Raw genomic sequence first — 25,975 nt, 5'->3', positions numbered from 1 at the left:
AGTAGCCAGGATGACAGGTAAACTAACTTCTGTTATTCTGATTTTGGTTTTTCCTTTAGTACTTGTCTATGGAATACAGTGAATTATAATAAAATTATTTAGTATACAATATTCAATTAATGTGTAGAATTTTTCAAAATGTTAATATATAAAATTAGACAATATTTTCACAAAATATTGGTAATCCACATATTAAATTTAATTCAATAAATTAAAAATGGGTATCTATAATATGTACCATGACATATAGGTCATTGTGTAAAATGATTCCAATTTTGAAGTTTTAGGTCAAATGGGTGAACAAGAAAAAATGTAAAAAAAAATGAAGTTGTACTTGTTGCATTTTATTAGTCTTAAAAATCATTATGTAATATGATCTTACACAATTACTGAAGCATCTAAAATGTGATATGAATTATTTCTCACTGTAAACCAATTTAAAGATACTTTAAAAGTTCCTGGAAAGCTGTTCTTTATAATAAATATAACATTAAAGGAAGGAAAACTATAAAAGGAATGTACACAAACTGTTGGTATGTTCTCACTTTGTTTTCTGGTTTTTTTTTTTTTTTTTTTTTTTTTTGGTGGTGGTGTTCTGGGAATTGAACCCAGGGTCTGACCATGCTAAGCAGGCATTCTTCCACTGTGCTGCATCCCTAGCCCTGCCTATAAGTTTTGAATGAATCATTCTAGAGTACTACTTTGGTTTAAAACTAATTAATATGCAACTTATTGAATATAACAATAAATTTTCTTAGTAACAAATATAAATCATGACTAAAATTCTCCAAGTTTTTGTCTTAAAAATTTTTATTTTATCCAACATAAATACCAAATATGCATTTGCATTATTGATGAACAAGTTAGAACCAATAGTATATTGGGAAAATAAATTTATTCACAGTTAAGTACTCTTTAATATACTTTTACTCATTGGTCAATATTTCTTATTTGCAGCTAAGATTAAATTCTCCAGAACTCAGAGTTTTGAACCATTAAATCCCCTCACCAGTGGATAGCAGGAACCTAGTGGGTAATAAGATCTGACATTCATGTAGCCAACTTAAACTGTGAGCATGTATTTAATCTCGATGATTTTTCTGATTATTTATTCCCAAGGAAATGTTTGAAATTTTAAATATTTGTAAGTGACATGTTTGGGTTCTTATTTATTGTTAAAAAAACATTTAAATAATGATAAACATTCTGTGTTTCAAAGAAAGACTTTTTAAAGATTAAATTCACTTCGACTTACCGTATTGCAATATTTTCCATTATACATTTGGTATGTACTACAAAGAAAGTTAAATAATATGGGTGATTGCTTATTAATTATACATTTTATGTTCTTTTAGAAACTGAGGTAAAAAAGAAAATAGCTGTAAAATCATTTGTTTAGCATCAAATCATTTTCCAATGATCCATTACTTATTTAAACATTTGTGTAGTTTGATGTTTCTAACTCTTTTATGCTCAACAGTGTCTAAATGAGAACGTTTTTTTCCTCCTTTTTTTTTTTTTTTTTTTTTTGCTTCGCTCCCATGGGGCATCCTGTGGAGAGATATTGAAGAGGACTTCCTAGTTCAATTCTTTTTCACTCTGTTCTTATCATATACAGGCAGAGTTTAGTTGTCAGTTTTTTTTTCAGTGGCTATTCATGGAATGCCTACTGTGCAGATAGCTACAGGCTCAGGGTGCTGAGCTACTGAGACAAGTTTTCTGCTCACAGGAAACCCATTGAGTTACAGTACAAATCTCTTGGACTGTTAAAGATTTTCCTTTATTCTTTTATATTTGAAATGTTGTTCTAAAGTAAACTGTAAAAGATGACATTGTAAGCACTTATGAACTTGAAAACATTAACATTGTGGATATAGAATTTTCTTAAAATATTCAATTCGGTGAAAATCTTATTAGGCTACTATATTATCTAGCAAATGAACATAGTACACAATAACTTTACTTATTCTAGCTGTTTCTTGAGTATATATGTTTATAAGTTTTTGAATATCTGTATCTATTTATATTTCAGTTCTAAAATTGTGAACTTTCTTCTCCTACTTTCATTATTATACAGCAATTATTTTCTACACCTAACACTCAGCAGATGGGTGCACAATATTTAAGAAAATTGTTCAAGTTCATATAATTAATCAATAACAAAGCCTATATTGAAATTTAGATAGTCTGCTTTTCTTTTCAGAGCCTAGATTTTAGACAAAGGTAATAATAATTATAAAAAGCAAATCATTACTATTATACTACATAATTATTATTATATTTTTATAATTAATATATTTTCATAATAATAATTATAAACAGCTAAGCTGAATTGGTTAATACATTTCAGATATTAAAGTATTTAAGTTATCATCATGATTTCAAACCCAAAATATTTTAATATTATCCCTGTAATGTATTTTAAAGTAATTTATATACTACATGACATTGTTCACTTACGATAAGCAAGATGGAAGTGAATCAATTAATCCTATATAGGTTTGGGCTTGGGGTTTTCATTCAGTATTTTTAGGTTTACTTCATGCAAATAATTTATTTATGAAAGTTTTATATTTGTATGCATTAACTCCACAAAATAGTTTGGTCTAAAAAGAGTTAAATTCCTTTTCTCACAATTTGTTGAAAAATCTATGTTTTGTGGAATCTGTTCTAGGGGAAATGAAATTGAACACAATTGTGGATAATGTGTTTTGTGTATACAGTACCATGGTAGAAACTTGAAGTTTTCCCTTTTGGTGATTTCATTTTTGAAAAAGTATGTTATAAGTACATGCCTATTTTAACTTAGATCTATATATAAAATATAAAATTATATATATATATATATATATATATATATTAGTAAATCATAGTTTTGAAAAATGGTTAATATAGCATGAGTTCCTTTTGTGAAAATAATCAATTTGTGTCTTGACTATTTTCCTGTGGCAACTGAACAAGCCCTGTACATTGTAGCATACAGAAGACAGAGTATAAAATAGACATTTTTAAAAAATGTGTGCTGCATCCTAATAGAGTTATAATAACCATCAAAATCAGATCCTTATTTTTCACAATAAAAAAGCAGATATGAAAATATTTACATGCATATGTATTCCTATGAGATGAGAGTTAGCACAAAATGGTAGAAAAGGGACTACCAACATTAGGCACTTGTTATTTGAATGTACAGGGGCATGATTTCTTAAAGATATTGAAATTCATCAAAATTCAGAATATTCCCAAATTTTAAAAAGCATGTAGAAAAGGGGTAGGTGATTTGAAAACATTTGTCATTGGGGATCCTCTCATTATATAATAAATGTGTACAATAAATTTTAAACTTTGATATCTTAACCATTTCCTTAACTTTTTTAAAATTCAACTTTAATTATATATTTATATGCAATTTTATGAAATAATACAGAGAGATCTCATTTGCCCTTTATCCAAGTAACAACTTGCAAAGTTATAACACAATATCACAACTTATAAAACTGACACTAATACAGTCCACCAATCTTATTTTGTTTTCACCACTTTTACACGTAATTATTTTTTTTTGTTTGTGTGTGTGTGCACCTATGCATGTGTGTGTTTTTGCATTTGTAGGTTCATGTATTTGGACTTACAGAAAGACACAAGACAGTTCCATCACTACAAAGAATTCCTTGTTCCTTCCTTGAAGAACCACACCCATGTCCATACATCCATACTGTCTCTAACTGTGGGCATTCACTACTCTGTTCTCCATGTCTACTATTTTTACTTCAAAACATTGTTTAAATGGATTCCATCTTGATTTATTTATAGAGTTTTTGTATGTATCACTGTGTGTGCTTTTCATAGTGGTTGTCCTTAACATTGGAGCATACATATGTGATTTATCACAGTGTACTTAGTGTATTGTATTCACCCATTTTTTTTGTTTCTTTTTTGTGATGCTTCAGTATTTCTTCTTTTATCATTTCTCTTCTGTTTGATGCACTTTTAAATTTTATTTCATTCAGGTCAGCTAGGAAAAAATGTTCTTAATTCTCCTTCTGAGAATATACTTATTTTCTCCCAATTCTTCCCTGGATAGTTTCAGTGGGTAAGAATTCCTTGTAATTCTTTTCTTAATACTTAAAAAAATGTGCCATTGTCTCTGGCCTCCAGGATTTCCAAAGAGAAATCTATTGTCATTTGCATTTATGTTCTCATATGTCACATGCCATTCTCTTTGTTGCTTTCAAGCTTTTTGTCCTAATTTTCAGAAATTTCATTTTAATTTATGTTAACATGGTCTTTGGAATTTTTCAATTGAGGTTTTTGTCAGTTTCTTTATTCTATATATTAATGTACCCACCAAATTGGGAAAGTTTTTAATGACTGTATCTTTGAATATTCTTTCAGCCTCATTCTTTTTTCTCCTCCTTGGACTCTAATGGCACCAATGTTGAATATAGCTTTATTATCTTGAGTTCCCCGAGGTCTGTTATGTTTGTTTTTTCTTTTATTTCATATATATTTTCTATCAGTTTTTCAGATCAGGTTGAATTTATTACTATGAGTTAAACTTGCTCTTTCTATCTTCTGTGATCTCCATTGTCCTATTGAGCCAATCCAATAAGGTTTATTTAGGTTATTGAAAATTTAATATCTATAATTCTAATTTTTAATAAATTATTTTTCTAGTTAAACTTTCTATTATCTTTTTCCTTTGTTCAAGATAATTAGTAATGGCTTATTAAAATATTTTTATGATGGCTAAAAATCTTTATCAGATAATTCCAATATGTGATTCATATCAGTATTGACTTCTATTAGTTATTTTTTTCTAATATAAGTTATCATATTCCTGGTGTTTGGTATAACCACTATGTTTTTTTGTTTATATCCTGGACATTTTAGCTATTATATTAGGCAACTCTGAATATTTTTTAGGTCTACTATTCTAGGAGGCATTCTTTTGATTAGGTTTAACACACAGTTTGTTTCTTATATTTACAGGCTCTGGGTCTAAATTAATAACAACTTAATTTTCAGGGAATTTGCAGTGCTATATGGTCTGTTTGACTTTTCAGATTCCACTCAGGGTTATACTGATTTATATTGATATCACCTAAAAGGGCAAAGAAGCTTCCCCAGGCCACGCCTGTAGTAGTTCACATTGGGCAAGGAGTTCTCTAGTTCATAAGAACTACTTCTAGGACACTCACTGTCCAATTGCTTATTGTCTGTAGATGATGAAGGGAATTTCAATCTGATGAGGAAAGTGATTGCTCTCCTTTGTCAGTGAAGATCCTCCTTGATTCCCCTTGCAGGTGACCTATCTTCCTGAGGCTGCTGGGGAACTTCCATTCGATCAGTAATAAAACTGAATTTGCTGATGCCACCTCCGCTGCCTGGTTTGGTTAGGAAAAGCTGGGCCTGGATCATCTTTTACTGTTGTTTATGTAGCCTTCATGCTGCCCCTCAGGTCCTGGTATCCCTACCACTGCTCCTTCATCTTTCTTTCTTTCAAAATACTCTTTTGGATGTCTCTAGCTTAACGTGATATTTTATGCTGTACTTAATTAAATACATAATAATAAACATGTATTTTTACCCCTTTTTCCCAAAATAAAGTCAAGAGAAGGATAACTCAACAGAATTCTGAGAGATATTCTGGAGAAACAAATGTTGTGTCTCAGAAAAGTGATTCAAACCAAAGAATATATTAACAGAGTACACTAGCCAATCAGAGTATACTTAATTATAGATATTTTTCAACTAAACATCAGATCAAATTTAAATAAAGTTTAACAAGTGTCTTTACTTCAGAGAGCTTTTAGTATGCCAATATTCTTTGTTTGGGGCTCTTGTAAGAACTGTAGCAAGGTTTCAGGTTTCCAAAATTTATCTGTCCATACAAGTGAGTCCATTTTGTTCACGGTTGTTTTTGGCACTGACATTTCATGAAAGACTTTGTGAAGGAAAGCTATTTTCACAACTGATATCTACCTCATCTAAAGTATTACACTAGATTCAATCATTTAATTAAAAAGTTATTTTTGAGAACACTAAGGAGCACCTAATTCTACTTTGATTTAAAAGAAATCAGATAAAATATTTCAGTATACTTTAGCCTTCCTTTAAACTGATTCAAGAAGCAAAATTTAGATGCACAGCCAAATTAAATGTTTATTGCATTGTGTTTAAAATATGTGGTCTAAAACTACCGACTGTTCTCTAATGTTGCCATTCACGTTTTCAATATTTTCTCTTTCCAGCTTTAAGGGACAATAGGATTGAGCTGGTTCGTGCTTCCTGGCATGAATTGAGTATCAGTGTCAGTGATGTGTCTCTCTCTGATGAAGGACAATACACCTGTTCCTTATTTACAATGCCTGTCAAAACTTCCAAGGCCTATCTCACTGTTCTGGGTAAGTACAAGAGACTAAACCCATGTAATCACAAAACCAGAGAGATGCATACGGCTATAGCAATATGATTCTGTAAGAAAATGTAGTTTGAAGATCATATTTATAGATGTAGTCTAATTCCTTCTCTGCTACGCTACAAAAAAGGCATTTAAAAATAATTTATTTGCTTTCTCCATTTTATCAATAGTCAAAAGGAGGTACAAAGATTTATATCATCCTCAGAAGGCACAAGGGCATTGTGTTCTGTAGCTAGCAACACATACTCCTTTTCTTAATTTCCAATTGGACCTCTTTATATCAAATCATCTATACGTTTTTATTCTGCTCCTTTTATGAATTGACAGAATAATGAATATAATGAGTTCGACTTGCATCTATAGTATGCTTCTACGTTTTATCTTATAAGTAACCTGGTGAGGGCCTTCTCTAATAACCTGTGGCTTTCAAAAATGACCCCTTTGTGTACTTTTGTGCATTTAAATGGCCCTGACATTTCCATGGGACTTCTTTCCTTTTAAATTTGTATTTTCTGGATCCGAAGTGAAGTACATAATGTCACTTGTGCATGCAGCTTGTAGCTTCTTTGTGCTTTTATTCTCTAAGTATTGGGCCATTTTCCCAAAGGTTAAAGTGACATGAAAAAGCAATACATTCATAGAGATTCTGAGGAAATAAAGTTGCAGCTCGAACCTCTCTGTGATTCCACAGATGTCAGTGCCCCAATCAGCTGAAATCGTTGCACTTCATTGAAACACACCTGTGTACTGAACAAGTTAGAGGAATTTAAAAATTGATTTTTTTTGCCCCTAGCTTGCCTTCCTTTTTTGATAGATAAAGGACAATATTACATTTAAAAGGACAATACAGACTCTTCTTTTAGATAGGAATATTAAAGTTAATCCAGCTTGAGAATTGGTTTTGTGCATAGGATATGAAATATACTCCACTGCAAATCCTACTGAGACTATTTTATAAAAATCACTGAAAGTTTGCCATTAACGACAAGATATAGCCCCTAAAATGGAGTATTTCAGGATAACAACTGCCTAAGCTTAATATATTATTTTGTAGAGAGCCAAATTGGGACTCAAAGAATAGGTGCCTGCTGCATCCAGTTTATTGAATGGTGGTAGGACAAGATTTTTTTTTAAAAGCAAAGGTGTAATATCAAGGTGAAAACAAGCAATAACAGCTATGTAGTTAATGGAAGCATACTGACCCTTTATCTTTGTTTTTCTTGTTGATTTACTTTGCCATTCTCATATTGTTTTTTTCTATCATTCTTACATTTTAATCTTTTCAAAACTGAATTAAATAGTTCAACAAGAAAAGATTCAGTCTGCTGTTATTATTTAATACTTTTAAATGTAGTTTTAATATATCTCTACTGAGAAAACTGAGTAATATTGCTTAAGAAATGTGTAATATTCTATTTTTTTAAGTCACCTAAATTCTATTTCTCTGTATTAGTTATCTGCTTATGGTAATTTGGAGTAGAAAGGTAGCAGTGGTTAGCATTAAAAATAATACATAACATGCTTACCAAAACTACAATTGTATTTTTATAAATGCCCTCAGGAGACATTTTCTACTTTTGATGACAGAAAGGTTAGTAAAGGTGAATTAATGATGAAACACTTATTCTAAAATTCATATTCTTGAACAAAGTACATACAGGATAATAATACCTTTTTAAGCGTTAAAGAATTATGAAATCAGTTGATAAAGGTGCTCTTTTAATCAAATCAGATGGTATTATAGCAAATTTAGCATAATTTGAAAAACAGAAATATGTTTTGTGGAACTTTTGTTTTTCATGAATGCAATTTTTCTTCTTCATTTCTTCTTCTGGCAAATCTTAAAATGTACTGAATACTTGTTTTTAAGATGTACAAAGAATATATTTGCAGGTAAAGTTTACAATTTATTTTAAAACTACTTTGGACTATATGCATTTCAAAAGCTTTTTAAATAATTTATATAAGTACACACACACATATCTAAAGCAGTTTGTTTTATTATGCAGAAGTTTATATCATTCCTAGAGAATGATGCTCACTTTTCTCATTTGCTTAAATTTCAGGTGTTCCTGAGAAGCCTCAAATTAGTGGATTTTCATCACCAGTTATGGAGGGAGACTTGATGCAGCTGACTTGTAAAACATCTGGTAGCAAACCTGCAGCTGACATAAGATGGTTCAAAAATGACAAAGAAATTAAAGGTAAAAAACAGAAAAAAATTCCCCAAATCAAAATTAATGTATTAAAACTAGTATGATATATTGAAAAAAGTAATCTTTTCATACTTTTAATAATAATCTTTTCATTATTATTTAATAATAATCTTTTCATTATTGCTCACTGATCAAATGTACTTTGGACAAGATTTTCTCATTTCTTAAATCAGATAATTTTAAAAGATATAATCTCTGTGTGCTTCATTTTCCTCTTATGAACAAGAAGTCTAAACCTAATATGTTATGATATTGGATGTAAGGTGTTCCCCAAAGCTCACATGTGAGACCATACAAGAAAGTTTGGAGGAGAAATGATTGGGTTGTAGCATTAACCTAATCATCGAATTAATCCCTGATAAGATTCAATGAGTGGTAGCTGGAGTCAGGTGGGGTGTGGCTAGAGGAAGTGGCTCACTGGGGATGTGGCTATGGGGTATATTTTGTATCTGGAGAGTGGAGTCCTTTTCTTTCTCTTTCCTGATCACTGCGTGAGCTGTTTCCCTCTGCCACATTCTGCTGCTATGATGTTCTACCTTGCCTTGAGCTCCAAGGAATGGAGCAAGACACTTAAAGATTAATACCTCTGAAACCATGAGACCCTAAATAAACCCTTTATCTTCTACAATTGTGTTGGTTAGGTCCTTTAGTTGCAGCAGTGAAAAAGCTGACTAAATCATAATATTTGCCTCATCCAAAAACTGGGAAAACAAATGATTCAATATATAAAAAAATGTATAGGTCCACGCTTGACAATAGTAAGCACTAAGTATGTTAGATATTACTATTTAAAATTTATATATAATATTTCAGTTATAGATGGAGAAACTGTATAAATTATTGCTGAATTTATTGGTTTTTGGAATTTCAAATTTGGTGAAATAAAACAAGATAAATATCAATAAAACTGACTTCTAGTAATTTCCATAGAAGGTAAAAATAATTGCATGTCTTAGCTAAAATATGCATTGTGATTTAAGTGCTTCAGACATCTCTCTCTTCTCTCATTATCTCTCACACATAAACATACACAGAGAAGTTTTTAGGGAGGAAATAAGTTTATATGGGAAATTACTAGTATAGTTAGTTTGTTTGATTTTGTTAAACCCCAACTGTGGTTATCTTGAACCCAAGTTAGCACATATATTAACATATAAATACAGAATTGTTTTGCTGATTAATAAAACAATTTGCTTATATCATAGTTATTATTTTCAACATAATCTTCAATAAGACAGGTTTATGGCAAGCACTATGATTAATTTAACTTCTAATTCTAATAACTTGAGACAGTTTATTTAAATCTTGGTAATGGGCATGCAAACCTAGCATGTACATTTGCATACATTACTAAAAAATTGTGGATCATAATCTATATAAAAGTTTGTATATTTTCTATTTTATTTTATTCTTTTTCAAGTTATAGAATTTTAATGAAAGAGGTTAGAAAGTTCATTTATTTATTTATTTATTTATTATTTATTGTTGGTCGTTCAAAACATTACATAGTTCTTAATACATTATATTTCACAGTTTGATTCAGGTGGGTTATGAACTCCCAATTTTACCCCGTATACAGATTGCTGTATCACATCAGTTACCCTTCCTTTGATTGACATATTGCCTTTCTCCTGTCTGATGTATTCTGCTGTCTGTCCTATTCTCTACTATCCCCCCTCCCCTCCCCTCCCCTCCCCTTTTCTCTCTCTACCCCTTCTACTGTAAATCATTTCTTCCCTTTGTATTATCTTGTCTTACCCCTCCTTTCCTCTTATATGTCATTTTGTATAACCCTGAGGATCGCCTTCCATTTCCATGCGATTTCCCTTCTCACTCCCTTTCCCTCCCACCTCTCATCCCTGTTTAATGTAAATCTTCTTCTCAAGCTCTTCGTCCCTACCCTGTCCTTGTTTACTCCCCTTATATCAAAGGAGTCATTTGGTATTTGTTTTTTAAAGATTGACTGGCTTCACTTAGCATAATCTGCTCTAATGCCATCCATTTCCCTCCAAATTCTATGATTTTGTCATTTTTTAATGCAGAATAATACTCCATTGTGTATAAATGCCACATTTTTTTTATCCACTCATCTATTGAAGGGCATCTAGGCTGATTCCACAATCTTGCTATGGTGAATTGTGCTGCTATGAACATCGATGTAGCAGTGTCCCTGTAGCATGCTCTTTTTAGGTCTTTTGGGAATAGACCGAGAAGGGGAATAGCTGGGTCAAATGGTGGTTCCATTCCCAGCTTTCCAAGAAATCTCCATACTGCTTTCCAAATTGGCTGCACCAATTTGCAGTCCCACCAGCAATGAACAAGAGTGCCCTTTTCCCCGCATCCTCTCCAGCACTTATTGTTGTCTGACTTCCTAATGGCTGCCAATCTTACTGGAGTGAGATGGTATCTTAGGGTAGTTTTGATTTGCATTTCTCTGACTGCTAGTGATGGTGAGCATTTTTTCATGTACTTATTGATTGATTGTATGTCCTCCTCTGAGAAGTGTCTGTTCAGGTCTTGGCCCATTTATTGATTGGGTTATTTGTTATCTTATTGTCTAATTTTTTGAGTTCTTTGTATATTCTGGTTATTAGGGCTCTATCTGAAGTGTGTGGAGTAAAGATTTGTTCCCAGGATGTAGGCTCCCTGTTTATCTCTCTTATTGTTTCTTTTGCTGAGAAAAAACTTTTTAATTTGAGTAAGTCCCATTTGTTGATTCTAGTTGTTAACTCTTGCGCTATGGGTGTCCTATTGAGGAATTTGGAGACTGATCCCACAGTATGTAGATCATAACCAACTGTTTCTTCTGTCAGATGCCCTGTCTCTGATTTAATATCAAGCTCCTTGATCCATTTTGAGTTAAATTTTGTGCATGGCGAGAGATAGGGATTCAGATTCATTTTGATGCAAATGGATTTCCAGTTTTCCCAGCACCATTTGTTGAAGATGCTATCCTTCCTCCATTGCATGCTTTTAGCCCCTTTATCAAATATAAGATAGTTGTAGTTTTGTGGATTGGTTACTGTGTCCTCTATTCTGTACCATTGGTCCACCCGCCTGTTTTGGTACCAGTACCAAGCTGTTTTTGTTACTATTGCTGTGTAGTATAGTTTGAAGTCTGGTATCGCTATACCGCCTGATTCACACTTCCTGCTTAGCATTGTTTTTGCTATTCTGGGTCTTTTATTATTCCATATGAATTTCATGATTCTCTTTTCTATTTCTACAAGAAATGCTGTTGGGATTTTGATTGGCATTGCATTGAACTTATAGAGAACTTTTGGTAATATTGCCATTTTTATGATGTTAGTTCTGCCTATCCATGAGCAGGGTACATTTTTCCATCTTCTAAGGTCTTCTTCTATATCTTTCTTTAGGGTTCTGTAATTTTCATTGTATAAATCTTTCACCTCTTTTGTTAGGTTGATTCCCAAGTATTTTATTTTTTGGGGGGATATTGTGAATGGAGTAGTTGTCCTCATTTCCCTTTCAGAGGATTTGTTGCTGATATACAGTAATGAAGTAGTTACACTTTTTTCTCAGCAGCACATGGAACCTTCTCAAAAATAGACCATATATTATGTCACAGGGCAACTCTTAGACAATATAAAGGGGTAGAGATAATACCATGCATCTTATCTGATCATAATGGAATGAAACTGAAAATCAATGATAAAAGAAGGAAGGAAAAATCAAGCATCACCTGGAGAATGAACAATAGGTTGCTAAATGATCAATGGGTTCTAAAAGACATTAAGGAGGAAATTAAAAACTTCCTAGAGTCAAATGAAAACACAGACACAACATATCGGAATCTATGGGACACATTGAAAGCAGTTCTAAGAGGAAAATTCATTGCTTGGAGTTCATTCCTCAAAAAAAGAAAAAACCAACAAATAAATGATCTCATATTTCATCTCAAAATCCTATAAAAAGAAGAGCAAAACAACAGCAAAAGAAGTAGAAGGCAAGAAATAATTAAAATCAGAGCTGAAATTAATGAAATTGAAACAAAAGAAACAATTGAAAAAATCGACAAAACTAAAAGTTGGTTTTTTGAAAAAATAAATAAAATTGACAGATCCTTAGCCATGCTAATGAAGAGAAGAAGAGAGAGAACCCAAATTACTAGCATACGGGATGAAAAAGGCAATATCACAACAGACACTTCAGAAATACAGATGATAATCAGAAATTATTTTGAATCCTTATACTCCAATAAAATAGAAGATAGTGAAGGCATAGATAAATTCCTTAAGTCTTATGATCTGCCAAGATTGAGTCAGGAGGATATAGACAACCTAAACAGACCAATAACAATAGAGGAAATAGAAGAAACCATCAAAAGATTACCAACTAAGAAAAGCCCAGGACCGGATGGGTATACAGCAGAGTTTTACAAAACCTTTAAAGAGGAACTAACACCAATACTTTTCAAGCTATTTCAGGAAATAGAAAAAGAGGGAGAACTTCCAAATTCATTCTACTAGGCCAACATCACCCTGATTCCGAAACCAGACAAAGACACTTCAAAGAAAGAAAACTACAGACCAATATCTCTAATGAACCTTGACGCAAAAATCCTCAACAAAATTCTGGCGAATCGGATTCAAATACATATCAAAAAAATTATACACCATGATCAAGTAGGATTCATCCCTGGGATGCAAGGCTGGTTCAATATATGGAAATCAATAAATGTTATTCACCACATCAATAGACTTAAAAATAAGAACCATATGATCATCTCGATAGATGCAGAAAAAGCATTCGACAAAGTACAGCATCCCTTTATGTTCAAAACTCTAGAAAAATTAGGGATAACTGGATCATACCTCAACATTGTAAAAGCAATCTATGATAAGCCACAGGCCAGCATCATTCTGAATGGAGAAAAATTGAAGGCATTCCCACTAAGATCGGGTACAAGACAGGGATGCCCTCTCTCACCACTTCTGTTTAACATAGTCCTCAAAACACTGGCCAGAGCAATTAGACAGAGGAAAGAAATTAAAGGCATAAAAATAGGAAAAGAAGAACTTAAATTATCACTGTTTGCAGATGATATGATTCTATACCTAGCAGACCCAAAAGGGTCTACAAAGAAGCTATTAGAGCTAATAAATGAATTCAGCAAAGTGGCAGGATATAAGATCAACATGTATATTTTCTATTTTACTTACTCTTTCATTATTATTGTGTCCAAAACTAGAATCTCAGAATCTCATCTATAATTCAATACTAATCACTTCCTTCATTTCAGAAATAATAGACATATTTTACTAGATCAAATTTTGGGAAATACTTACCTAAGACACATTTGGACAGCTTACTCTGCTAAATGAGTTACCATTTAACTGAATTGAATTCTTGTATTCTAGTAGGGTTCATTAACATCCATTTTAATTCTTCCTTTAGGATATGTTTGTTTAGACATTTCCAGACTCAGTTAAATCTTTCCTAAGTAGACCTTCCATCCTACTTCCAGAGTTATCTTACTATGACAAGAATCTGTTCCATTCAGTTTTCTGCTTAAGTACTTTTGATGGAAAGCCCTAAATTGCAGGATAACTTTAAAATCCTCTTTCTGTAGCTTATAGGAATTCTGTAGGCAGTAAATTTTTATATATCACATATGTCTTTTTGTAGGAATGTTCTTTTTCATGATAGAACACACTCCTTAATATGCCACTGCAATGAATTACTGTTACCTACATTCATCCTGACATAATTAGTTCATTCAATAATTAGTCAGTTCTCCATTTTAAAGCCTTTTATTTTTGTCCCGGGGATTTTTCTCTTTTTCCCTCTGGTAAGTCATAGACTCTAACATATTAAGTACATTAATATTGATTAGTTGTTTTTAATATTGTAGCTTCATAAGAAACTGATGTACTCAAATTTTTATAAAAGAACTTACTTTTTTAATCCATGTAGCCTCTAATTTGAATGCCAAACAGATTTGATGATATGTTGGGGCAGGGGATTCTGTTTGAAGTTTGATCTTGTAAACACCATACTTGAATGCCATCTGAATTAAGACCAGAACAATATTCAAGACATAAATGTACACAGAATCAGCATATGGTTCTATATTCACAAGTTGTGAAGTCTCCTTGTTTTTACACCCACTAGTGCGTGGCCATTTACAGAGCATTTGTTATCCCTGCATTTTCATTTGTCTAAAGAGCTCTTTCTTTGTATACAATTCTCACATATTTACATATTTGTCTTCCCAGTCAGATGGTGAACTTCCTGAGCAGTGTAAACTTTATTTTTATAGGTGTATATATGTAAATAAAATAAGTGCTGTCATCTGCAGAGAGTGAGTGTTCATCACAGTTGCAGTCCTCTGGATATGCCAAGTGAATTTCCTCGCTACAGCCCCTTTAGCCAACATGCCTCACTGCGGGGAGAGCTTCATTCTTATCTTGCACTGTCTTGTCTTTTCAGACATGAAAATTTGACTTTCTATTACCATCCGACTGTTTTTAGTATAATATTACTTGACACTTTTTAAAAAGATAATCCCGAGTGTAAAGCAAAGGGAAAAGTGGGTCTAATCGAATCAAATAAATTGAATTCAATAAGACATTGTTAAAAAATGCCTCCAAATTTCACAGTATTTTATGGTGCATGAAGATTCAAATCAAGAAAATAAAAACCTTGGTTTGGAGATATTTATGGCGTCTTTGGAATTATTAAACAAATTATGGAGAGTATTTTCTCTTAAAGATATTTGTCTGTACACATTTTTTTCTTTTTTTCTATTACTATCTAAGTGTAAATTTTCAGTTTCTAGATGAAAGTTACTGGATTATAAGGCAGTGATCCTTAAATTTCAACAGGCATCATCATTCCTTATGGAGCTTCTTGAATCTTACAGGATCCTCACCCTAAATTTTCTGATTGAGTAGGCTTAAAGTAGAGCCTGAGAATATGCCTTTTAGCATTGTGTTAAATGTGTGAGTGATACTGATGTTCCTCTTTGGAGACTACATTGTCATAGAGAATGTAAAATGAAAAATATCAGTAATCCACATAGAAAGCCTGTCACTAATATATGTTTTCTCATCTGTTTAATGAGGATAAAAATGCTTGTTTCAAAGTACTGTTGGCAAAAATCCTACACAAACCAATACATAAAATGTTGTCCAGTACATGGAATCTCTAAGAACATTTAGGACATTATTATCTTTTCTATTATTATTATAGTCAGCAAATTATGACTGATGAGCTCTACTAATCCCCACAATAAAACTGCAAACATAAACAAACAAAACACAAATAGTCCCTCAAGGTACTCACAATTGGGGGATAGATGTATAATGATAAGACCTACCTGGCACAAATATATGAACTGGCTACAGTTTTTGTACAAAAGAAGCAGAGACCAGGCCTACTTTGTGGGAAATACGAAGGCTCAACTGTTCTTTGATGAAAGTGAAACTTACATTTTATTGACTTTACTGAGTTTACTGGGCTGGGAGTAAAAGTAATAGGACAATCTCAGGAAAAATAATCCATGTATCTATGCAGGTTACAAACATGCAATTGAAGTAACTGAAATTTACATGTGATATAAGCATGAAAGGTAAACAAGGAGGCAGGAGAGTCCAGATAGATCACGGATCTTTTATTACAGATTAAGTTTGGAATATATTCTGTAGGCAATGGAGAGACATTTTTTTGGCTATAAGCTTTAAACTGTAGAATAAAATGATCATAATTCCATCTAACTCTGTTTTTTTTTTTTTTTTCCTCCCTCCATGAGCTACTCAGACACTACTTTGGTGCCTCTGGGCAGCTCTGCATCCAAAACCACAGGTGTTACTCACTGAAGTCTTTAATCTTCTGGGTAGCAAGGAAGTCTGAGTATTTGCCATTTAGTGTCAAAAAAGATGTGCAGTGCCTTCCTAAATCTTTTGGCTCCCTGAGAGCTGACAGTTACATTAAAAATTTCATTCCATGTATAAGTTTGATAATTGTAGTTTGAGTGTTTCTTATTGCAAAATTTTGAGATTTTCTTTTTCAGCTAAGTTTAACTTTAATGGGTTAGGAAGAATTCTAAAACCCTCAATGACCCACACCCTAATGTAAACCTTTCACTTTGAGAGTAGGAGGGAATTGTGACTATGAAGTGACATGACTTATCATGTCATAATCAACATAACTTGATTATGTTACCTTATATGGCAAAAGTGGTCTTGCAGATATAACTATGGTTCCCTTCCAACAAAGGGAGGTTATGGAAAGTGGGTTGACATAACGAAGTGAGGTCTTCAGAAAAGAGTAAAGAGTCAGAAAGACATTCTTCTCTTGACCTGGAAGAAAACAAACAGCTATTAGAAATACATTCTTCTCCTGACCTGAAAGAAAACAAACAGCTATTAGAAAAACATTCTTCTCTTGACCTGAAAGAAAAAAAAAATTAAAAAAAAAAACAGCTATTTTGAACTGTTTGTGGGAGTCATGTGGCAGTAACTGTTGGTGAACTCTTCAGAGCTGAAAGCCTTTCATGAGTGAATAGGGAAATGAACAGGCTAACAACCAGTAAATTTGAGGAGGACAATAAAACTTAAATGGGAATGGTACCCCCATCCAACACCTTGATTTAGTACAGTGACACTGAGTGCAGGACCAAACTAAGCCCTAGATTCCTAAACCATAGAAACCATAACATAATAAATATGTGTTGCTGTAATTGACTAAGCTTGTTGAGATCTAGAAAAGACAGAGTAATTTTTCATATTTACATATCTTGCAGAGATTGGGCTTGGATATATATTCTTAAAGAAAGACCCAGAACTTCAGCTTAGGGAAAAATCTGAGGTTTTGAAGAGTGGTTAAGAGACATTTCAAGCACAAAGCTAATAAGGTTCTGAACCAGTGCTATTATTTTACCAAGGCATTTATCTGAAAGAGAAGATAAATGTCAGGTGAACTAGGGGAATGATCCTGAGAGATGGGCCCAAACTAGGGACAAACACTATGCAATTCAGGTGCCTGGATAATGAAATCTAGTCACTGAAAATAAGAAAGGCATTAAGATAAAATAGTTCAGACACAAATAATGTTTATTTGTTAAAATATTTAGATTGAATTATTTATATAGAATGTAAAAAGTCCTGTTAATAAGCTTTTGAAGTTAGGTGACTTATAATCAGGAAAGAGATTTGGATCATAGCAAAGTATACCTATGGTGAGGGAAATTTTAAGATTTAACCTTTTACAATAGTCATTTCTCTTCATATGTGCAGCATATTTAAAACAGAACTTCTCTCAGTATGTTATCCCTATCCTGGTAATTATGCCATCTAATAATGTGCATATCCATCAAAGCCTGAGTTCCTTGGCGAGTCCTTGAAATTTATCAACTCCCAACAGCATTGCCATTAGTCTGCAGATGTTATTTATTTTATTACCTACCATGTGTTTCAAAATGTTTGGCCATTAAACTTGAGTTGACTTTAGCTGTGTTTCCCTGCATGAAGAGGGTTTTTTTTTCATATATTTTAATGTCAATCAAAGATAGTGCATCTGCTAATTTCCTAGTGGGCTAAATATAGCATAATTTTACTGTAAGCTACTTAGTAAATAACTTGTCAGCAGTTGGCAAGATATGAGTGAACTTCTTAAGGCTGTGTTTCTCAAAAGGTGGCTCTTGGACCACTTGGATTACAATCACCTCAGATAGTAGTTTTTTTTTTTAAAAAGGAGATTCCAAGTCTCAAAGAAGACATACTAAATCAGAGTTCCTGGATGTCAGGATTAAAAAACTTAATATTTCTCAAATAAATCAGTTGATTCAAAATCCACAGGATTAGAGACTAGTCAATCGGTATTCAGAAAAGTGAAAGAGGAGACCAGGAAGACCTACAGTTAGAAAATGGCTCTTAATATGCTATGTATCTTAGGAGTCTATTCTAGAGGGATATTATCTAAAATTGAATCAATACATACTTTAGTATTTTAATGTTCCTGAAAATTATGCTTTTACAAAGCTCTTAGCAATATTCATTGGCCATATAATTATTTTTGCTTTTTTTTGTATTTTTTTCTTCAATTGAACTTATGTGGGTTTGACTTTGATATGAGTAGATTATCTATTTGACTTCTGCATTTTATGTTGCAAAACTAGTTTTAGCTCAATGACTCATTTAACATCAGTCATATAAAACCTTCATTTGATGTGAATTAAATAGTAACATAAATTAGAGATTATAAATTCTTTGAAGATAAATATAAAAGAAAATAAGGACAGATTTGTATCGTTTGAATTTAGTCCTTGCATTACATAAGAACTAATTGAAAGCATTATTTAAACTTAAAGAATATACCATACATTTATTAGTTTATATATATATATTTTTAATATATATATTATATTTTAATACTTACCTATATATATAGGTAAGTATTTTAATATATATATTATATATTTATATATAATATATATATATATATATTTTAATACTTACCTATTTTAAAATGTCCTTGCTGTGTAAGTCAAGACAATGCTGGACACAGTATCAAGTGAGAAAAAGAAACAACATCAGTAATAGTTATACATAGGATATATGTATGTCTGTACTTGAGTGTGTGCTTGTGAGAAAATGCATGTACAGAAATTGGAGTTTTCTGAATGCTGTTAAATGTATTATGTAAAGATTCTAGAGGCAACACTGTAAGATGCATAAGTTGTCCTACGAAAGAGGAAAGAGATGCAACAATTGCTTCCTGTAGGTATCAGCGGTTGATCATATGGTATGTACTTTTATTTTTCTAGTTTATTTCTCTTCACATAAATATTTTGAATTCACCATCAATTATATGAGTAAATATACTACAATTTGTCTTTTCCTTTTGATGGAATTTGGGTTGTTAACAACTGGAATAATTGTACTAAAGCTTTCATGATCATTATCATCTAAGTCTTTCTATGTCCATATGCTTTCATTTCTCTTTGCTAAGTGCTTAGAAGAGGACTAGTTGGATCATGTGAAAAACATATATTTACTTAAAAATAAAAGTTGCCCAACTTTTTTGCAAAGTGGTTGTACTACTTCATGAAGTCCAGTTAACTATTTTTTTGCCTTTATGAGTCATGCTTTTATATTGTTTACAAGAAATTTTCACTTAATCCAAGGTCAGAAAGATTACTCCAATAAATTGTAAAATTAAGATTTAGGTTTAATCTATTTCAAATTAATTTTTGTTCATCAAATGCCTTTGTAGTATCCGTCAGACTTGTTAGTTCTGGGTCTGCTTCAAATGGTTGATCTATTTCCTTATTATAGGTGGCACTTTCCTGCTACTTTGAACGAGTTTTAGTTTTATGCTTGGGTCTACATAGTGTGAGTTTTATCTTTATTTGCTGAATATTTTCATATTTCCATAACTATTCTTAAGCATTACTCTTGGTAAGTTACTTAAAAAGATTTTATTCCTTTCAGAGATTCTTTTAAATTTCTTAGTTGAGATCAGAGCAGTCTTTTTTCTATGAATTAGTCATCACTAATGACTAAATTATGAGTATTTTTAGTCTGATTGGTAACAACAGGCACCATTACAGCACTGGATGAGCACCATCTACTATTTCTAATAATTCTTTCAGATGGTTCTTGTCCAAGCATCAGTTTCCCTATTCAGATACCTTAATTAGTCTTTACTTTGCTGAATAGAGGAGGAGCTCTGATGATATCTGCCATTATCTCTTTTGTTACTCATTATCTCTTTGATACTCTGCCCTTCAAAGGTGATATGGCCTTCTCAGATATACAGATGTACAGATCCATCTCCTTAATTCAGAGAGTCTGCCAAGTTCAATATTGGGTCCCCATGCATGGACCACATCCTCAAGGCATTAAACATAGGTATTTTTAGGGTTCAGTTAATTTGTTTTCCATCTCTCAGATATCACTGTCCATTATTAAGTGGTGTTTTTTTTTTTTTCAAATGAAAGGTAATCTTAGTGTTACTGCATCTAGGCTGGAAACAGATGTCCTTGTCTCTATTTTTGAAATGTAGAGTAATAATTCATTTGTTATGATGGTATGGCTTCAATTTTGTCTGCTTGTTTGTTTTAAAGTTTTATAATCAATTTAAGAGGATAAAATGAATGAGAGTGAAATGTGTCTATATACATTTTGATGGAATACTCTAGATTAAAAATTATATTGAAGATTAGGCATCCCTTTATATAATCAAAGGGATTCAGTGCTTTTATGGGTTCTTATACCTTGTGAGAAGATAAAGGAAAGTCCCAGCATATATATAATAGGATGCATAAATTCATATTTTTAACTGGATTTCACTTATCAATTTTGACAAAAGGAGTGTTTTTAAACTTTATTTTAAATCCCTGTTTTTAACCAATGCTTTTATTTTAAAGGTTAAAGAAAATGCATGCCTCAATTATATAGGGCTTACTAATCTATGTCATACTGAGATTATACTCACATAAATATTCAGATATATTAGATTCTTAGTGCTCATCTTCTGATAGTGGAATTTAATTGTTATTCAGATTTTCATCAGGTCATTTCCAAAAGATCTTTTATGGCTTCTTCATGTTCTAAGAAAGTTGAACTTTTTATATTTCATGGAATTCTGCTTCATGATTTTTGTGGAATATGGAGAGAGAGATTCAATGTTCCTCCCTCCTTTGGCTAATGACCTTTTGAACTTAGAAGACATTAAAAACATTTCTCAGTTTTTAATTTCCACAAAGATCATAAAACCCTGAAATAAATTTTAATGTGTATTATATTTTCCGCATGACATTTTAAAATATCTAAATCATAGCATTAAAAATGATTCTTCAATCATTTTATCAACAAAAGGTGTTAAATTCAAATAGATCTTCATGTTATTATGGTCTACTTGTCATTTTATTATAGCAGTATCTGAGTATGTTGGTAGACTTTCTTATGTTTGCATTGATAATGATGAATTGATGTGTTAGAGTTAGATCATAAATTTCTCTATGACTGTTAAAATGCATTATTTGTATACTGTTGTATTTGTAGCTTGAAAGTACTCAAAACATAAAATCATCAACTTCCAAGAGAATGGCCTTCAGACTTTTTTTTTTCTTTTTAACCCATAGCTTGTTAAAGGGTCCATTATTTGCATACTTTGATAATTGAGGCAAAACATGGGCTTAGCCATTTTTACTTATTGTTTTATAAATAACAACTTTATTGAGATATAATGCATGCAATCAAATTAAACTATGTTTACAGTTCAATGTGTACAGTTCAATAGTTTTTAGTAAATTTATAGAACTATGAAACTCTAACCACAATCAATTTTACATTTTCATCACCTCATAAAAAATCCTCATACATTTTATCAATGGCTAGTTCCACTCAACCACCTCCCTAACTGGTTCTAGGCAACCACTGTTCTGCTTTATATCAATAATTTTGCCTCTTAAGGACATTATATAGAAGTAAAATAATTTTATCTATGCAATTTCAGAGTTTCCTTTTGCTTTTCATTTTACAATTTTTCTCTCTTTATCAATGTTCATAATTTGGTAAGTCATGGTCATAACATCTTTTTTTACTTCTTTGAGCATGGTTTCCTTTAGTACTTTGAACAAATTTATAATGGATCATTTGCAGTTTTGTCTTAAGTCCTTCAGTTGAGTCTTTTCATCAGTCGTTTCTGAGGCCTTTTTTTCTTCCTTGAAAGGGGGTCACATTTTTGTGATACTTTGTATGCTTCATGATTTTTCCAGGAAGTAGAACATTTAAAAAAATATAACAATTCTGAATAGTGATCTCGCCCTAAAGTTTGTTATTTGCTCATTTATTTCCTTACTGATTTGGATGGTGTCAGTCAGCTCTCACAGCCTTTGGCAGGAGTAGTGTTACCCTGGGGCAACAGCAGTCTTAACAGGACTTCTGTTGATGCTAACTTTGCCTGATTTTTCTGTTAATCTCTCTTTATATTACACTCAGTGTAGTTTCCCTTCATTATTTGTGAATTGCTTGTTCTGTTGTTTTTGACAATGCCATGTGTACCTATTGTTCTTTAGCCTGATTGACTTAAATTTATGACCCTTTGTTACTGTTTTTTGTTGTTGTTGTTGTTATTGTTGTTGTTTTTGGAGATATATTTGAGATTTTTGTTGATTATCCTTACTCATTCTTCATTTTATTTTCTCTGATAAACCAGCTTATGGTTTAGCTTGTTAGTCTCATGTAGCTTCTGGTTTATTCTTACTTGATTTAGATCAAAGTCTCTATTATTTTCAAAAGAGACTTTGTTCTAAAGTTCTTTCCTTCATAGCTTCTAAATACTGTCTTGCTGTGTATGGCCTGACTCTCCTCTGAACAAAGCCTCTATGTGGCTTTTCTTGAATTTGGGACTTTGCCTGAGTCTACAGTGTGACACCTTTGCTTGTAAGTAAGTATGGAACTAGAGGGGTGGTCGTAGACTCTGGTTTTTGGCCTGCTTCTTCTGGTTTAAAAAACACCATTCTTTCTATGAATGAGCTAAAATAAAAAATGCTGGGCCCTTTTGTTCTTGCTGTATGAGTGAGAACCAGGTAGGCAAGAGAACCCCAGCCACTCAGCCACCTGGAGTTTAATTTCTGCAACTAAAAGCAGGAATGAGCTGAATAAGAGATGCTCACAGGTTCTTCCTCCTGGAAAAATATTGCATTCCTTGATGGAATGGAGATGTCAGTTCAGTCTTCTTGGCCACATCATATCCAAGCAAGTTCCCCTCATGCTGAGTTGGGGAGGATGTGGAAGCAGGGAGAAAATCATGTGGAAGCAGGTGCCACAAATTTCACCTGTTCTTACTGAGATTTAACAGATTTTATTGAATGATTTTTTTTCTTAATTTGTATGAGTACAATTTCCGCAGACATAAAGGTGTGTGTGTTTTTGTGTAAATAATTTTCACCAGTAATAGTGTGTTTCTTGGAGAGAAGATTTGTTGATGTTCTTGAGGTCACCTCTGTATTATTTTTTCTATTTATCTATTTTTTTCAAAATCAACTCATGAAATGTATTAGTTTATCATATTACAAGCATGTTTCTTTACTTATGCTTACATATTCTTTTATTTTTCATTTCTTTTTTTTACCTTATAAATAGCTTTATTGATTTTTATTATAATAATTATTAACATCATTTTTGAAAAATATTATTAGTATTTTCAAATATATTAGTGATTAATTTTATAGTTAGATTATTGTCACTTAATATAACAGTAGAAAGTTTCCTAAGATTTTATTAATTAATGCAGAAAATTATCTGCACCTGCAAGACTTATTCAACATGCATGACAGGTGGTATTAAACAATCTGGACCCTGGTATTTTGATAACTAGAAATGATATGAACAATGGGCAGGGTTCTGTTTGAATGTCAAGGGTAAAGATGGTTAATTAAGCTGTTCAGATGTCCACAAAGCAGATGAAGTGAAACACAAATGAATAGAAGCAAACAATAAAAAATATCATAAGAAGCAGTTCATGTGGCTACTATTCATAAATGCAGGCCAAGGATAATATTTATCTATTATTTCCTTGAAAAATTATGTTAAAAAAATGACACCATAATAAGGTTAATAAAACATCCACCTGTTAATCAAATCTAAAATAAAATCCTTGAGATATACTTAGTAATGTTTTTATTTATTTATTTATTTATTTATTTATTTTTATTGTTGGTTGTTCAAAACATTTCATCGTTCTTGATATATCATATTTCACACTTTGATTCAAGTGGGTTATGAACTCCCATTTTTACCCCTTCTTGATATATTAATAGAAAAAACATGTATTTCTCATTTCAATCATTTTGCATTTAAAATTCATTTTTGCCTACTTAAGAGATGAAATGATTTCATAATATCTCTTTTCCTTATAATTACACACAATTTTTGTTGCTATTTCTTTTTTCATAAAATTTATATAAATAGAATGTGGAATAAAATGTTAATAGTTATTTATATATTTTAAGAATTTTTAGTTTTTTTAAAACTATACTGCTATTCTCTCACTTTTTCTTTTTAATCTATAGTTAAATACATATGACCTCCTATCTTTCAAAAGCTTTGATAAATGGAACTCTGGTATAGTTAGTATGAATTAAGAATTTTTATGGTCATAGAAATTGGTACATTTGTAAATTTGTAAATTGGTAAAGGGGTAACAAAATAAAAGATAGGGAAACATATATCTAAATACAGAAAAAAAGGTAATGACCCATACTAGCAAAAAATAATGGACAAAAAGAAACATAAAAAGCAAAATAACTGCATCACATGAAATTACTTATTAACATTTATTTTACCTCATTCACAATTTTCAGTCATCATTCTCTACTCCTTTTACTCTTCCAAAATATCACGCTTATTTATTTAGAGGTTACACTAATGACATCATCCATATTTTTTCCAACAAAGTGATATTAAGAGGTTTAAAGATATGCAATACAAACATGAGCATTCCTTGTCAGAGCATACTCACTGATATGGAATGAGACTATACTTACTAGAGAAACAAGAATGCTTTACCTGATATATGAATCATCTATCATGTCCTACACAGTCCTGGATGTTGGGTATGAACATTTTGCAGACATCTCTAAAAACAGGGGAGTGGAAGGGGACTGAATTAGAGCAAATTATATTTCATACTTTTATAATTATGTCAAAATAAATTCTATTGTCGTGTATAACTAAAAAGAACTAATAAAAAAGAAAGAAGAAGAAGAGAAAAGGACTAAGAATTAATAGAAAGAAAAAAAGAGAAATTTCAGGTTTTTTTTCAGTTATAAGAATTCATATAGTATACTGAGCTTTGTGAGTATCCCAGTCAATAATTGCTATTTAGAAGTGATATTTTGCTAAGGAAACAAGGTAACCTGTTAAAAAAGAATTGACAAAATTCTATTAGCACATGGTGCAGACAAACATTGTAGTATAGTCTGAAAGGTAGTTTTTCAGAAACATAGCCAATAATCAATCAATAAATGATTCAGTTTTAAAATAGTTACATGAGCGGCAGGTTGTTTAATTTCACATGTGTTTAAAGCTATAAAACTCTATGAAATAAATTGGTAACTAGAGAATTGTAATACTTTAAAGGATTTCCATTTAGCTACTGCTTACAGACTTCACAGATATTTTTATTTTCTTAAAAAATTATTTTAATAGAGAACTTTAAATTTTTTTCTACCCTCTTTTATCATTTTTTGGGTTTGCAATAAAGCATTGTTTTTAGTATAGTAGAGGAAAAAACATACTCTGATGTAAACAAATATAGTCTTACCCTACAACATCAGGCTTAGAATCAGGTAAATTTTTTT

At 31.7% G+C, this 25,975-nt stretch overlaps 1 protein-coding gene across 2 annotated transcripts in view; it reads left to right on the top strand.

Annotated features, from left to right (window-relative positions):
• The window catches only part of Cadm2 (cell adhesion molecule 2), a 1,008,689-nt gene that overhangs the window by 841,802 nt on the left and 140,912 nt on the right, over positions 1 to 25,975 (top strand). For both annotated transcript variants that reach the window (XM_026393992.2, XM_077795032.1), the window contains exons 4-5: positions 6,255 to 6,407; positions 8,491 to 8,628. In XM_026393992.2, the coding sequence (XP_026249777.1) occupies positions 6,255 to 6,407; positions 8,491 to 8,628 (291 nt within the window). The remainder of the gene's footprint in view (positions 1 to 6,254; positions 6,408 to 8,490; positions 8,629 to 25,975) is intronic.

The sequence above is a fragment of the Urocitellus parryii genome, chromosome 2, assembly GCF_045843805.1.
Source record: "Urocitellus parryii isolate mUroPar1 chromosome 2, mUroPar1.hap1, whole genome shotgun sequence".
In the NCBI taxonomy this organism is placed as follows: domain Eukaryota; kingdom Metazoa; phylum Chordata; class Mammalia; order Rodentia; family Sciuridae; genus Urocitellus; species Urocitellus parryii.
This window is presented reverse-complemented; position numbering and strand designations above follow the sequence as displayed.